A 17028-nucleotide genomic window follows, 5' to 3' on the forward strand; every position below is an offset into this window, starting at 1 on the left:
CAACATTGCGTAGGTATATTTCTGTTTCAATCCAAGAGGGGAATGTTGGCGAGCGCTTGTAGTAACAGCGGCCTTGCAAGGTCGTTAGAATTTGTTTCCGTGATCTACATTCTTTGACTGCCGAGCTGTGCTTTATTATGAACTTATATTAACATAGAAAAGAATTACACACATGCATGTGAAATTATTTTACATTATTTTTTTGTTTAAGCAAATGACTTCAATGGGCTCTTTCCTATTAATAGAGTCTCTAATGAAAGATGAACCTGCAAAACCGCGGCAAATTCAAAAGATTTGCTGATGGTATCACCAGGTATCTATCACCATAGAATAAAAAGTAATAGTATAAACACAGAAGCTTCTCTGCCGTAGAAAGGTGATGATTAGGCATAAGAATCGTGTTAACTTTATGCTTCTCTGTCTATCGCCTGACTATTGGAAAATAAGTAATTATTTAAAACGATATGTTGAAAATAAAAAGATTAATACGAATATTTTTGAGAAAAAGTGAATCTTAGGAACCACATTTGTATTGACCAGTTCTAAAAGGGATATTTGTATCACAATATTTTTCCATACCTACAAATTTGGTCACCGCATCTAAACACTCTTTTTAGGGTTCCGTACCCAAAGGGTGCCAACGAAACCCTATTACTGAGACTCCGCTGTCTGTCTGTCTGTCTGTCCGTCCGTCTGTCACAGGGCTTTATCTCTTGAGCCATAATAGCTAGGCCAAAGGTAGGCACTTGAAATTTTCACAGATTATGTATTATTGTGGCCGCAATAACAACAAATACTAAAAACAGAATAAAATAAATATTTCAGGGGGCTCCCATACAACAAACGTGATTTTTTTGCCGTTTTTTGCTCGATATTAATAACGGCTACAGTTAGACTCTTGAATTAAAATAAAATAAATATTAAACTTGTTTGTTTTTACCTTCTTTTTGCTAATGTCTAATGTTGTATAGATAATGGTACGGAACCCTTCGTGCGCGAGGCCGACTCGCACTTGACCGGTTTTTCTGTTTGAACAAGCCTTTCTTTTCTGCTTTTTTTCGTTTGAATTTACTTATTTGAATTTGCTGTTGGCTATGACATTTGAATAACGTTGCCACTCAAATAATAGCTGGGTTCAACTTTCATTAGCCAAACTATACTTTTATTTTGTTCACCATTATGCGTTTGCTGGTGCTACTAATGCATATTTACTATCTAATCTAGTAACAGTATTTTTTATAAATTTTATAATACCTATTTAGAATCAATAACAACAGTATCAAGTTGACGTCGAGCAATATAATTAAGAGAAAACAGCATTCCTATGAATAAAACATGTCATGTTTTTATAAATGTTGAATGCAAGTTGTATGTACTACGGTTGACAAGTGGAGCAGCCTTCGTCATCCCTTGATGGCCTTTGGAATATGCAGTGATGTAGAGTTACTATTATGTCCGACCATAGTGACGTGAATTATTTATTAAATAAATAACTAGATGTGTTTTATTGTCATAAAATCAATAAACTCAAGAATTGACGGAGATTCGGCAGGAATTATTTACCAAAGAAACAATAATAAGAACTATGGGAAATAATTATAGGAAAAATTATAAAGACACCGATTTACAGCCTTTCCTTTTTGTTTTACCCCACATTAATTGTATCATATGAGCCACTATTTTTACAAACTGAATGCTCCTCACAGCCACTGAAAGCTTGACTGATAGAGATCCGTTCGCCTTGGTGGAAGAGATTAGTTCGCTTTGTACATGTATGTCTAAGTTAGTAAATCGTTTTATGTTTCTCTATTTTTTTTAAATAAAGAATTAACATACACATCTACTTGTTCATGTATAATTTAAACATCAAAACATATTTTTTCTACTAATACTTAACCCGCCTTCATTACTTATCAAAATTTATAATTATAGTGCCCGCAATATTTGGAACATTAGGAGTTCCGCATAGATTAGGAACGCCCATAAACAGAATAATTTATCGTTTTGATACAAAAGCAAATTGAAGCTAAATCCTTAATGCCTCGAGTATTCTGACCTTCCAAAATACATCTATTTTAAGTAGTTTGCGAAACCTTCGTCATCTTTACGACCTACCCATTCACTAGACTTAGATCTATTCCAAGAAGTCCTGACCTTTTACAGTCGAGGATACTGCAAATACCTTGGTTAAATATCAAAACGACTACTGTGACTTATATGTTATTCAATATTGGCTAAGTTACGAGAATTAGCTCGTTGAAGTCAATTCACATCATTAAGTAGGAGCTCAAATTGCATGTCACACATAGGCGTGATATTAAAAAATGACACTACCTACTCCTTTAACGCAAGATGGTCTAAATGCTGTCCTAAAATAGTATCTTCCTTACGACATAACTTCTCACAAAGCATCACAATGAGCTCGAAACGGTCAACTCGCGTCACTTGTATGTAACAGGTGTTGCGTTTGACATCTGTCGCTGCGTACTTCTAGCTGAACACCATCGAAAATTTTACCTTTAATCCAGAGACAAAAGGACACTAATGCATTTTTAATGCGTGCAAGCAAATTGGTAAAGCGTGTCCACTCTACAATAGTACAAATGTGACATATGTAGCTCATTGATGAGTCAATAGGATACCGCGTTCTCGTTATGTATGACTGATAGAAGTAGTATAAATTTGAAAGCATTATGGATGAGATTGTACTTGTTGACGCCATAATTGAGATCACTGAAGGATAGGATCTATGACAGGATATCATTAACGCACTCGGCTAATTTAGCCCTTTTTTGTGTTCCTGATTGGAAGTAAATAAAAGAAAATTTTGAAAAAAAATGCAATACGCAGGCGTAAGCTATTTTAATGATGATTGACCGGATGATACTAATGATTTTGCAGATAGTGTGTAATAAAATTTAGTAAATTCAAAAAGCATGGTGCTAACCGAAACCAGTTTAGTTGTAATGCTTTAGTAGCTAACAAGCAAACCTTTATTAAACAAATCTGTAACGTTTATCAAACCTGAATTCAAACACCTTGAGTAATGATGCAAACAAGTCAAAGTAATAAACTCGCGTTCATTATAAGTGTAAATGTGTTTGTTAAAAAAAAAATGTACATTTTAAAGAGCCGCTTTGAGGATTGAGGTTTTTAAATCTTTGTCTTCTACTAGGATTTATTATGAGTTGGACGTTACTCGTGTTGTTGTCAACGTCTGATGTTGATTGATTGATGGTGTGTAGTTAAAGAGTTTTTTTTAACAGGTTACTGAATAAAACCAAACGCTTTGAAAAACGCCAGCGACATTACATACATTACATTGTTACATTGATGGAAATGATGGGGTCATGTCTGAAGTCAAGATCAAGAACTTAGGAAACAAACAAAAAACAAAAATCATCAGAAAATTAAGTGTTGGAAAGTATATATATAGTTAGTAGTTAAGATATTAGAAATGGTTTTATAAATGCGTCGAGGGAAGAAGAAACTAATGTTCTATTGTTGACATAGCGTAACGAGAAAGCTAGGTAAATTACTCCAATGTTAGTGAATATTTCAAATAATTGACAACTTGACTGTTCTTTAGACGGCATTCTAATATTTTTTCTAAAAGAAATGTCGTTGTCGCGTAACAATATGAACTGCCCGTAAAATTTATCACCCTGTCGTCAATGTACTTTGAACGGTTAGTTTAAATAATTTACGTAAGATTACCAAAAATAACAAAATTCAAGTTAAATGTTTATACTTCACTAATAAATAAAGAGAAACGAGGATGTCTCACTGTTTTAGCAACGTTCTCGGCGCCGTGTGAAAATAAGTTTGCATGTTCGCCGCACACGCATTGTCGTGAGCAAAAGCGAAAGGGTTTTACGTAAATATAAGGGTCCAAACACAGACTTGTAATTTAATAAATAATGAAGAAACCGAAACACAAAATGACTGGTCATTTAATGATACACACATTTGATTTTAAACAAGTAATTCTATTGAAACAGGCTTCCAAAAATGGCCACAAGCAGTAAAATATTTTTCTCATAAGTTACTTGAAAGTAACTGGCTGTTTATCTCGGTTTCTTACCGATCGTGAAGATTTGAGTTCGATTACCTCACTTACGTAATTAATTCTGACAAAAACATGATTAAGTTTCGAGTCTACTTGTTTTCCAATAGACAAAAAGGTTATTTGAGTTTAACGCCAAGAAAACTCAGCAAAGTAAAGTGCGTTAAAGTAGATAAACGTGGTTATTAAGATAAAAAGAATTTAAATTGTACCAGTACACATCGCTGCTGTATGCTGTACTTACATTATAGACAAGTTGGACTCTAAAGCCGAATAGTCTACGGTGCATTATTCTTTAGCTTTAAAGACACAGGACAAAACAAGTGTCAGGTGCGTGAAAATGAAAGTTGTTCTCTTCCTGTTCACCCGCTTGCCTCGGCTCCCGGCTTGGTAAAGCGAGGGTACTTAGACTTTGATATGCTGACAAGGACGTTGTTAAGACTGCACGTATGACTTGAATTACTTAAAATGACTAACTGTAGCCATATTTGTAACTTTTTCTTACGTACATACAATTAATTAAATAACACGAGTATTGAAACTAATTGGTATAAACTTGTAATAATATTAAAATTCTCTTCAATTTTAGTTTTTTTTTTCTAAGATATGTAACACCAAACCATGTGACGTACGAAAAAAAGTAAGTAACTGTTTTTGGAGAAACCAGAATTATTTGTGTCTCCATCAAACAGGTTGCGTTGACTTTATGGTTATTTTATGCAGCACGAGTGAGATGAAAGGAAGAGTTGGGAACACATATCTACTTTCACTCAAGAGACGCTAAAAAGTGAAACTGGAATCGGCACAGACGGAACGCTAACTAAGATGATAATAACTCAGCTTGATAGGGACATAGATGCAGATATAGTAAGTAAAAGCTTAACACATTCAGCAAGTAGGACATCTGATTTCAATTAAGTAATAACACAAGTTAAAAACACAACGGACTTAAAACCAACAGGTATCACTGAAGGTCGTCGAGTCACTCAAGGAGGGGAAGCCAAGGTTAGTAATAAGGGTAAAAATGGACACCATTCGCATACGAAATCACGTGTAAGCGTTACTGTAGCAATATTTAAAGAATGCATTCGTAATTTTTTTACCAATTAAGACTGGTTTGTGGTAAATAACAACTGATACGAATTTTGGATAAAGACATAAATTAACCAACACCAATTCGTGGCACGTTTCCGATGAACTTTAACTGAGATCGGAGTCAAATTAAATGTCAATCGAAGGTAAACCTCCAGCGAAAAGGAAAACATGACTAGAAATTTACTGCAGAACCATTCTTCTGATATAAGCTAGCAGACCCTTATATGGTTTTCAAATGTCACACGATTTCAGCACGATATCAGTATAAAGCATGTCTCAGAAAAAGATGAAGGCTCGTTAACGTAACGTTTATCAGATAAGACCCCCAACGGCGTATATCGCGAATTTCTTTTAAGGACTTATTGGAGAAATAAGAATAACATAAACGAAGCATGAGAAGTAAATTGAATGGACATTGATGTTTCAAGCATGTGGCATGTTAAGAACTGATAAAATGCACGTCATTGCACAAAATGTTTTGATGGAGGAGAGGCCAATCAGGGGTATCATAACATTTCATCAAACGATGCATTGACGCGTGATCAAATCCACATAAAGGTCTTTTATGAATTTGCTATCAGTGGGTTCCTTGCAAATAATAATATACAGACTTGTTTTTTTCGTTGAAACATACAATTATTTCGGTCGCCAGCCGGATGCGCAGGGCACTTGCTGTTGAAAGATTCGTGCAAGGACACCTCGTATACCGTCTGTTCCCACATTTTTGCGGTTCAAAGATCTCTATTGTATCACGTTACACTTTTTACATTTATTATCTGTATCCTTTAATAATACTTATACTTAAATGTTTATTTATTTATTAGGTAATTACAGTACAACAGTAAGCGCACCTATACGAAAAGTTCAAATTAATTGAAGATTTCATTAGCATGATTGATTTTAGTATAATCATCTTAGAGTTTGATCACATCAAATACATCAATGCCACTGACTGCAAAAGTGGCAGTTACAGTGATTGCACTAATGCAACAATAATGTTATCTCTTAGAGACATCATTTGTGATCTTCAATTACGGTGGAATGACCTTTTCTAACGAGTAATTACTTCGCACGCAACGAAATATCAGCGGGTAGCTTCACTAGTGACAATTCATAACTTACGAAAGGTTCAGTCTTGGCTAGTCTAAAGTGTGACGCAATATCACTTTTGCCTACTATTTAAATGTCAAATGTTGACCCATGACATGAAGATGCGGCCACCTGTCTTGCTTGCGGTAACATTACCAGCAGACCATATTAAGGAGTGTGGTATTTGCCGAGCCAGATAGCTTTAATAAGAAATTTCTGTACTAAAGGATGTAAATTTTGAAAGAGATAATAAAGTTTATCTTATTGATGGCCAAATTTCATTGCATATAATGTGTGTGTATTTAGATTTTTGATGTGGTTAATAGATTAGTTGCAGTATAATCGCGGACTGTCAGTTAGTATTATTTGCTGCTCTTTTTTCCTGTTGCAATGTATATGAGAATTATCAACAAATTTAGTAAGTTCTGACTTTTTGTTTAAGTCACCGCTGTTTGAATATGTTCTACACAAATGATTATTGTATTACTGTTAATGTGAAATTGCTTGTACTTTAAAATACTTTAGCAAAATTACAATGTAAAGTTTTCACTGTCATCTCACGTCGTGTATGAGCAAGCGGATATTGTAAGAAGCCTACAAAGTCGTGATGGTAAGCGCAATTAAGCCATCCACAACAATTACAGTCAGCATTTAAGATGACGAAACTAAAGCCAAAAGGACTGACTTCCTAAACAATTTAATTTCGTTTCTAACGTAATAATTTTAAGAATTGTTTCGAAAAGAGTAGAATTGAAAAGATGAATGATAGAAGTTTTTTTGAAGATTAATATTTAAGTGTATTATACTTCGATATTTTGATATATTTTCTCATGAAAACATTAACTAGATCTGTGAGAATGTAAATTAGTACCATGATGAATCTGTAGTCGATATTGATAGCAAAGTTAAACAGAAGTAGACTACGTAAAAAAGGAGAAAAATGATATGAGAATTAAAGTAAACATTGTCATTGACGATGTTGTCACAAATTAACGGGTCGAACAGGTGTAGTTGGCCAATCACAGGTGTCAGTTACGTTGCGACATTCAGTGCGTGAACGCCGGTGACCAACGCCAACTGTGTTATAGGAACATGCTTGTATAATTTGCAGTTAGAATTCCGCTACAGACATGGATACGACCTTGTCCAATTGAAGTGTAAAGCATTTGAAGAAGACGACAATTGTCACTGTGTTCCTAAATTTGCATTCACCTCTTTTTTTCATTTTCATCTTTGTACTTTACTATGAATGTTTCATCAATAATTTAAGAGTAGAATATTATTGCATCAATGCTATCCTAACGTAATCCTCATTCAATGCTCCAAAAAACTATGATGAGAATACCTTATTTGCCTGTAAATATAGTAATACTAATCTGGCAGACATAATTGACCGAACTCAAGTCAGATGAGCCCGGCTAAGTGCTGTAAGCCAAGTACGGTGATAAATAGTAAAACTTGTTGCAAACAACATTCTCTGGTCCTTCAATTATGTACATAGCAAATTTGTTGCAGGTCACAGAAAAGCAAGATTGCAAGATAGTATTTAGTTTACATACGATATCAAGAAAAATCTTAAGCAGTTGAAAGAAAGAAGTCATTTGTAAAATTATAATTTTCTTTACGATAATCTGCCTTCGTTTTTACACGTGATTACCTATCATTTTGAATCTTCCTTCTCTAAATTGCTTCAAATTTAAGCGATTCTAGACCGTTGCACTGACTTCCTTCGTGAAGACTCAAGTTCAAATGATTTGCAATAAATTGAATTATTCTTCGAACTGTGATGACTCTCATTGTCAATCAGGTCAGAGACCTTTGAGACTTCACTTTGTATCCGGTAATTCTTTCATAGTGCATTAACCCTTCATTGTAATATTTTTTTGTCCAGTTGTCATTTTCTGAATACTCAATTCAGTGATACCACAAATTCAGAATTGATAAAAGTTAACATTGTAAAAAAGTTTAACTCAAGGTTTTAAGATATACTTTTGTCAGTCATCAAGGTTTTCTTGATTTAAAACCTAAATCTTATGGCCAACGATTGCTTCGGTTACCTTAAGGTCAGACGTCAAGCGTCTAGCTAAACCTAACCAAATCGAGTGATCTCTCTAAAACAAGCAGCAGTTCACATTTGCAGATCAAGTTATATCGGTAATTTGGTACAGCTGGTTTCCGCCGGGCATAATAGGCCCGTGTTGTTATTCCTTGGTCACGAAGTCGATCAATGGGTCAGAGTTGACCAGCTCCTTGCGATTGACAGCTGGTCACGAGTTTATATCGCAAACAACAGACTAAGTAGCGGTTAATGCTTAACAATGCTTTGCGTGATGATATAATTTGCTTCCGGCTTATCAAAGACATTTAGCATCTTCTTTTTGTAGACTTATTCTATTTTTCAAAAATAAATATGATCTCAATAGATTGTAATTCACATTTGAGCATGAAATAAACGTCGATGTAAATTCCAATTTAAAACCTATTAATTTTGAACGCTCTGTTGTTTTTCTGCAAAAAATAAATAAAAACCGAATCAAAACTGGAACGTGTATCGGAGATGTTTTTTGAGACTCCGGACTTGTTACGTTGTAACTACGTACCTATTGCATTTTATAGCCACTTCTTACTTGTAAAATGCTGGAGATTAAAATCATATGTCAACAGGGCAGTCATTGTGAATTCGTTCCACCAATTTTGCATTGATATGAATGAGCAAGCGATTGTTGACAGTAAGGAATTAGAAAAAGTCACGAATATTGTACTTGAAGATGTTTTAAAAGCGTCACAGCCCTGCCAACTTTCACTGTTGTCAGCATCATAAGTCACGGTATCAATATCATAAAAGTGTTAAAGAATCATATATGGTATGAATGTATATGAAAAACAAAAATAGTTTCTATTGCGTTGCTGCTAATATTGAATATGTACAATCATTGCAGTAGATAAAGCTGCCATGAAATGTAAACAAGTCACGTTATCGATGGAGATGTTTAAAGCAAATGTAGCGCAGTAAGCAACATCATCGCATTGTACAATACGACGTTCTCACGTCCTTAATAACTGTAGTCAGTCGGAAACGGTTGCAAAAACGCAGTCAAAGACAAAGGGAAGGAAAATATAGTATGCATGCGGAACAATTAAATAATATGGGAGAGTGTTCAGGCGTCTAATTGTGCTAAATATCCGTTAGTAGGTTAGCTTCATTTTATAGATGTAATTAATTTTTGTAATCATGTTATACAATTGGTGTGAAGAATATATACAATTCTCAGGTCCTTTACCAAAACCAACAATACACCATGACGATATGAAATTGTATGAGAAGCATTTAAAAAAAAGAAATATAATGTGCCTAGTTACCTACTTAATGTTATTAAATGAAAATAAACTCACAAATCTAGATGACGTTATAATTTAAATAGACTATTGTAGACATTAGTGGCAGATGTGGTGAATATCTTAACGTCAAATAATCAATTAATATTAATTTTGTAAATGACCTGTAACCTTTTGCGCAATATAAATTTGATATAAAAAGTTGTTTGCCTTTCCTGTGGTAGAAGTGGTATATCAAATGACCCGTAGGCAGAGGTCAACTAACGTGTTCATGTGTATTTACACATCAGTTCAGTTGATGTCCTTCGACATGGACAAACATAAATGATAACATTACAACATTATAATCAGGTAAATCTCAAAGATCATTCATTTCATATTTTACCCTGTTGTTACAACTAGTTTTTAGTAGCGACTGCGTCTGCATATGAATTCTGGTAAAAATAAACGTTTAGTCATCCTACATCCAAAAACAATAAATCATATTTATATTAATGAAGTAAAAATTCTAATCACATCACATTAACTAAATGCGTACGCTACATTACGCTACATTTATCGTTAAATGTATCCAAATCATTATTCAAAAAAATTTCACTTTTTATAATAGCTAATAGATTCAGATGTGAGACTAATTCAAGCCTATGTTAAAATTAGGAGAAAATAACACCAAACGATTGATAGCTCTACGTGACGTGGTTGTCCTGTTACTACGAGTACTTTCCAACCCACAACCGGAGTTTTTGCCCTAATCTGCCTCCACCGCAAGATTTCTCCTCTAATACGTTGACATAATACGGGCAACACTGTATCATGAAGTATCATTTACCAGCGTAGCTTGTGTTATTACGTGTGTAGCGAGCCGTGAACCAACTCGATGACTTGATTGATCCGTACACTTAGAAAGTTCGATGCGATTAGCCATATCGCTTTTATGATTTTATTGCTTGTTAAGTTTTGTTTAGTACTAGTGTTCAAGGTACGTTGGTTTTATCATTGTTTCGAGGTTCGAAGTGTGTTGCATGTCCTAAAGATGGATCGATTTACATCCGTATGAGGGATTAAGCATTGAGATGACAAATGCCCATGATAAGGGACGTTAGCTGACTTCATAAATTACTTTAATCAACCACACCAATTTGTCTTGCTTCTCCGGTGAAATATATGGACCTCCGCAAAATAACGCCGGATTCAATCAATAAAATAATAAAAATATATTTCAACACTATCGTATAAATATGAAAAGACACTTAATCTTGTGCAAAATGAGATACTACGAGCAACGTGGGTAAGTTCAGTCAGTTTCATAAATTATATTAAATATAAAAAGTTATAACGCTTTTCAATTGTTCTCGAAAACAACAATCTGGACAAGCTTCCTAAAATATGTAAACAGTTAACGAAGACGTATCACTGGCCAAATTGGCAAAAATTGACCTGAGTTGATCCTTACTCATCAGTAAAACTACGCTAGCACAAATGTTACTAAAGATAGATCTTACCTTGTATAATTTGTCTTTCTGATACCAGACGTCTTCCTCTTCTTCAATCTGTGCTGAGATGGCCTGTGTCAGGTCATCTCGAGAACGCGACAGGATCCGTCTTCGGGACACCATTTCGCCGCCGGATAGTGTTTCAAACGGCCCCAGGCTGCAACAAAGAGATTTTAATATTAATATATAGTTCTAGTTCATTAAGCTCAAGAGCTTGTTCATGATTAAGTACAGATTGAGCACCCAAATTCAATCGTGTTCCTAGCCCAAGATAAATCTGATCCAATCAATGCAAGCACATTCGCGTGTTGCAGATTTCTTTGTCGCTTCTTTCGCAAGTCAATTTGGAGAAATATATATTTTTTTACTAACGTAGCGTAAGTACCTAACGGAAAACAACGAACTAATTTAAATATGAAAAACCTCGTTAAAGAACTACAGCCATTTACCTCGCTCGCTCATACAAGCATCGGTGTGGTATCGGAGCAGCTGGGTAAGAGGTAAATTATTTTGAGGAGTTCAAAAGTTGGTTACTTCGACGATAATTCAAATTTGTAAGAAATTTTTCGTGGATACAATTGAAAACATTTCAGTCAGTCGTAAAAGATTTATCGTGGCCGAAATTTTTGGTAAAGACCCTGACATGAACTTGTTCAAATTAGCGCCTAAATTAATGAATTATTCCAATAAGGGAAAAATAAATCTGGCCGTCTTCAAATCTAGAGTGAAGGGGCGTTTATTGGGCAAGTGTGCTTCATCTTAGTACATATCTTCGCTTACCATTGGGCGTGATTGTGGTCAAGCGCTGGCCTATTCATATAAAAAAAAAAATCAGAATTAAGCGAAAAACTTAAAAGTTCTCAATTGGGATGCACCTAAAAATTACCTATAGTTTGTATTTTATTTTTAGAAAGAATAGGATATTTTAAGATACAATTTTCATCGATTTTTAATTTGGATGAGTATTTAATTTTTATATTTTTTTTACGAAATACGCTCGATGACGTCACAGTAAGACAGCCACGTTCCATTGCCAAGAAAAATTCAGGTCGTCCATAACATAATCTGTGGCATTACTGATTTGTCTTGTCACTGACAACTGTTTAAAGCCGGGTGCGCATCATGTGATGAAAGTTCTATCTTTGTCACTCTTTGCTATTTATTATAAGCAGGACAGCAACATTTCAAACTGTCAATTTGCTTCCGAGTGTAGACCTGCTTTATAACCGCCTTCGTGACGGGACACTGCAGGGGTCAAATGAAAATCATTACTTAAATTTTAATTATTTAATTCAGTTAATCATATTTTTGGAATCTGATTTCTGAAAACGCTTCAAAAAGCCGATTTCTCCAAATGGTTTTCGATTTATTATACGTTGTCAAAAATTGGGACATCCCAATTATAACACTATTGTAGTAACACAATACTAATAACTAACTAAACTAAATTCTCGGTGAAGATGAGTCGGCTTAACACCGTTTACAAACAAACAGCCTCTGATTAGAACCATCAAACCACCTTTACACCGATGTGAATGAAACGCATGCGTCATCATACGGGGCGTGAAATTGTTCCAATAACATTCTAGCTTCTCACTTGATAACAATGAAACATGAGGAGATGTTGATAAATGTTCAGATTAAATCCTTTCTATACTTACCACCACCTCATCAATACTAACATGATACAATTGTTAAACTTTCTACAGCAGATTAAGTTTATACGTAACCGTATTATGAAATGGAAACAATGGTATGGTGAAAGCCTGGTCGTTATTACCTATGGGATCTGGACGCGCTTGTTTAAGCTCTTCATCAGGGGACTATTCAGATGCAATGACGTCGTATTTGTCAAAATGGATACTCTTATTGTGGTGGGGATCTTGTTACGTGAGAAATTATCACCAATAGGCTTGTTTATGCCCGATCTGTTTTATAAATGCTTATCTTGTAACGTCTCACGGATATTGCAACATTTGATTACGCTTTAAATGCTTGGAAGTCTTTAAAGTGTATTTGCATAAAAATGGTATTAGATTTGTTATACTACATAGTTTGTATTAATAGGATTCCATAAAACATACGATGCATCAATTGATTACAAAGTAACAATAACTTTAAAAGCGTAATTTTTGTGTCTGGTTTTTTTTCTTTACCCTTGTTCTACTAACTGGAATAATCTTGAACGGAGAATGTTGCAATATTGATGAGTCAGTTAAGGATGTTCCGCCAACTTGGTACCAGGCAAATCCCACCGCCCACTTAAATAAAAGATACTGCAGATAATTTTAACTTATATGGTAACCTAAATGATCGAAGCATCAGTCACATAACTTATGTGATAAATGAACCTTGATCAATATAGCTTAATGGGTTTTAATGATATGATCAGGCGTGATAACAATTATGTTTCATTGTGCTTTGTTATGATAATCTTTATTTTGCAATAAGACCCCTGGGTCTTGTAGGTACATGTATGATTCAAACAGAGTGGTTTAGATAATGTCTTTATATTTATTTTGAAACCTGTTTCTTGCGAAAATCACATTTCTAACACAAGTTAAAATCAACCTGACTATTTACAGAACGAATGAGGCATAATTCAACTTTTAACACTTGAAAAAAACCAACAACGTATTAGGTGAAGATAAAAAAAATACAGGCTGCAAAACACAATCCATACTAATATTATAAATGCGAAGGTGTGTGTGTGTGTGTGTTTGTATGTTTATCCGTCTTTCACGTCGAAACGGAGCGAGTGATCGACGTAATTTTTGGCAAAGAGTTTATGGGCCAGAGAATGACATTGGCTACTTTTTATCCCGAAAAAATGCACAGTTCCCGAGGGAACAGCGCGCGATAACCGAATTCCACGCGGGCGAAACCGCGGTCAAAAGCTAGTTGACTAAAATTAAAAACAAGATAAAACTGTTCAAGTGTGATTGCAGATACTTTGCCAACTAAGATGATAAGGTTTCGATAATTTTCTTACAGCATGCGTGCATGTCATGCATAACTTTTGCAGGTTAAGTATAATTATTATGCCCACATTTGATCCACATACATAGAATACCCACCACATGTTGTGGGCTTCTTTAGCACCAACAAAGCGGTTGGATCCACTTCCTTCCGAGACCGAACAATGTGTGGCATTGGATTCGACATTGGCGCGGTCCGTATCTAACGATCGCCTTCGTCAGTTCCTCCCATTCATTCCGCGAAGAAGTTTATTTTGGTGTTAATAACATTATTGGGAAGGTATCGTTGCTCGTATCAAGTTCGACCGTCATATTAGTTTCGACGTTGTCATGCGTGATGTGTGTAGTATCTACATTCAACAATCGTTCCTCAACGCGGGTTCGGGTTTTAGAATCAATAACTTATGTAAATAGATTTTATTAAAGTAAAAAAATACGAAATAAATAAATTAAATTAACAACTAAATTCTAAAATGGCAAAGATCTTCAAAAAGCATCTAAGAAATGGTATCCACACAATGTCTGATTTTAACAAAGCAACTCTTAGTTTAGGTTTTGTTTTTAGTTTAAAACTAAGTTACATGCTTTAATTTATTTCCATTGAACTAAAATACAAATAATAATTTATATTAAAAATAAAACACAAAGTTTACTAAAACGGGCTTCCTCATACAAAGTCAAGAAAACAATACATTGAGCTAGCAAATTATAGTGAAAACATTGAGAACAATCATAATACAATATAAATATAAAAAAAGCCGTGGTGGCCTAGTGGTTTGACCTATCGCCTCTCAAGCAGAGGGTCGTGGGTTCAAACCCGACTCGCACCTCTGAGTTTTTCGAAATTCATGTGCGGAGTTACATTTGAAATTCACCACGAGCTTTGCGGTGAAGGAAAACATCGTGAGGAAACCTGCACAAACCTGCGAAGCAATTCAATGTTGCGTGTGAAGTTCCCAATCCGCACTGGGCCCGCGTGGGAACTATGGCCCAAGCCCTCTTGTTCTGAGAGGAGGCCTGTGTCCAGCAGTGGGACGTATATAGGCTGAGATGATGATTCGATACACATAAAAATACATCAAATACATTTTACTCGCTTATAATCCAATAGTAAGACAAGTAGCTTATTATACTAGTCTATTTGAAATTAAATTCCGTTACTCCATTAAGATTTCTCCAACTGCAGGACTCCGTTAAGAATTCAAGTACCTACAACTAGGTAAATAAGACTTTTCCAATCGTTTACTTCAAAGCGTATAATTAAACTATGAAACTTAAATAGTTCTCAGCTTAGAATTAGCTAAATTGGTATCTTATGAGCTTCCAATATTGAGGTCTCTGTGTATAGAAGTAAGGTTTACTTCAAGCCTTTAGTGAGAAAGTAAATGTAATCTCAATCAGCGCATACATAAAGGCAATTACTGACTTGCTAATCAAACCAGAGTCATGACATTGATAACTTGTTGGAAAGTTGAAAATAGAGTCTGAACTATTTTATTAACTCAATAAATTTCTTGCACATACATACTTATAAGCTCAAAATCACTCAGAGGGCTATGGTGAGGGCTATGCTCGGGGTTTCTCTGCGGGATAGAATCTGAAATGATGATAGGTATCCGCAGTAGAACTAAGGTTACCGACATAGCCCGAAGAATTGCGAAACTGAAGTGGCAGTGGGCGGGGCACATTGCTCGCAGGACTGATGGTCGACGGGGTCAGAAGGTTCTCGAATGGCGTCCGCGGACCGGGAGACGAGCTGTTGGTAGGCCTCCAACATGATGGAGCGACGACCTGGTTAAGATCGCGGGATCGCGGTGGATGCGGAAAGTACAAGACCGGTCTGAGTGGAGAGCTTTGGGGGAGGCCTATGTCCAGCAGTGGACGTCTTTCGGCTAACATGATGATGATGATGACATACCTATAATGTACCATAAAAAGTTACAAACTTGAATGGCGAAATCTGTGTTTTCTTCTATAATAATAATTATAAATGCAAACTCTGTCTGTTTATCTGTCTGTCTATTACCTTTTCTCGCTTAAACCCTAGATAAAGTTTGGTATGGAAGTCCTGGGTATATAGTTCGAGACCCCAAGATGGGATAGATTTTATCCCAGAACATTGCATAGTTTCCGCAGGTGCGCTATAAATAAATGAATTCTTTGCGGACGAAATCGAGGACAACAGTAAGTGACAGATAAATACAAACGAATATCAAGTTAATATAATGCCTGGTTCACATTATTCCAGTAAAATCGTGCCGTGGCCGATACATTGCGGGGTCTCAATCCAAACGAGTTACACTAGATCGATCGAGCAACGCAATGTCATGCTACTGGAAAGATTTTACTGGAATAATGTGAACCGGTCATAAGCTTAAGGAGCGTTTATTATATGGACAAAAGGGTTGGCTAAATCGTTGAACTTATTTTTTTTTTAATTAGCCTATTTTTGTGTCCCACTGCTGGGCAAAGGCCTCTCCTCTCTTGCTCCACTCCTGCCTATCAAAGGCGAGCTCCCGCCCTCCCACATTATAGGCATCGAAGTCGTCCCTCCATCTCCTCTTCGGTCTTCGGTCTTCGGAACTTAAATTAAAGGATTTTTTTACACTTGGTCTAATTATAGATTTTTCGCATATACAATATTCGTAATTGTATGGTTTGTATCAAATATTACAGAGATGGATACAAATTTATAGTGAACTTCGGGCAGTCGGGTAAAAACAAATCACAAACGATATTACAATACAATGCATTAACTTTTTCTCTTAACTAACTATAATTATTGGTATCGTAAATAAATAAGATAAGAACAATTGGACTCTATAACTTCACTTACATAACATATCATTTTATAAATCAGGTACACAATTGCAGTAAACAAGTACTTATTAACAAAACCAGTTTCGTGAACAGTGGGTCACTCAGGACTTTCACACTTGATTTAGTTTGCTCTAATAATCTATATTACTCA

At 35.3% G+C, this 17028-nt stretch overlaps 1 protein-coding gene across 1 annotated transcript in view; it reads right to left on the reverse strand.

Moving 5' to 3' along the window:
• LOC141438397 (uncharacterized) overlaps nt 1-17028 on the reverse strand; it is a gene marked incomplete in the record, with an annotated part of 108557 nt that overhangs the window by 76231 nt on the left and 15298 nt on the right. The window contains 1 exon segment of the mRNA XM_074102258.1: nt 11089-11236. Within this exon segment, the coding sequence (XP_073958359.1) occupies nt 11089-11236 (148 nt within the window).

This window comes from Choristoneura fumiferana, chromosome 18 (assembly GCF_025370935.1).
Source record: "Choristoneura fumiferana chromosome 18, NRCan_CFum_1, whole genome shotgun sequence".
NCBI classification, from domain to species: domain Eukaryota; kingdom Metazoa; phylum Arthropoda; class Insecta; order Lepidoptera; family Tortricidae; genus Choristoneura; species Choristoneura fumiferana.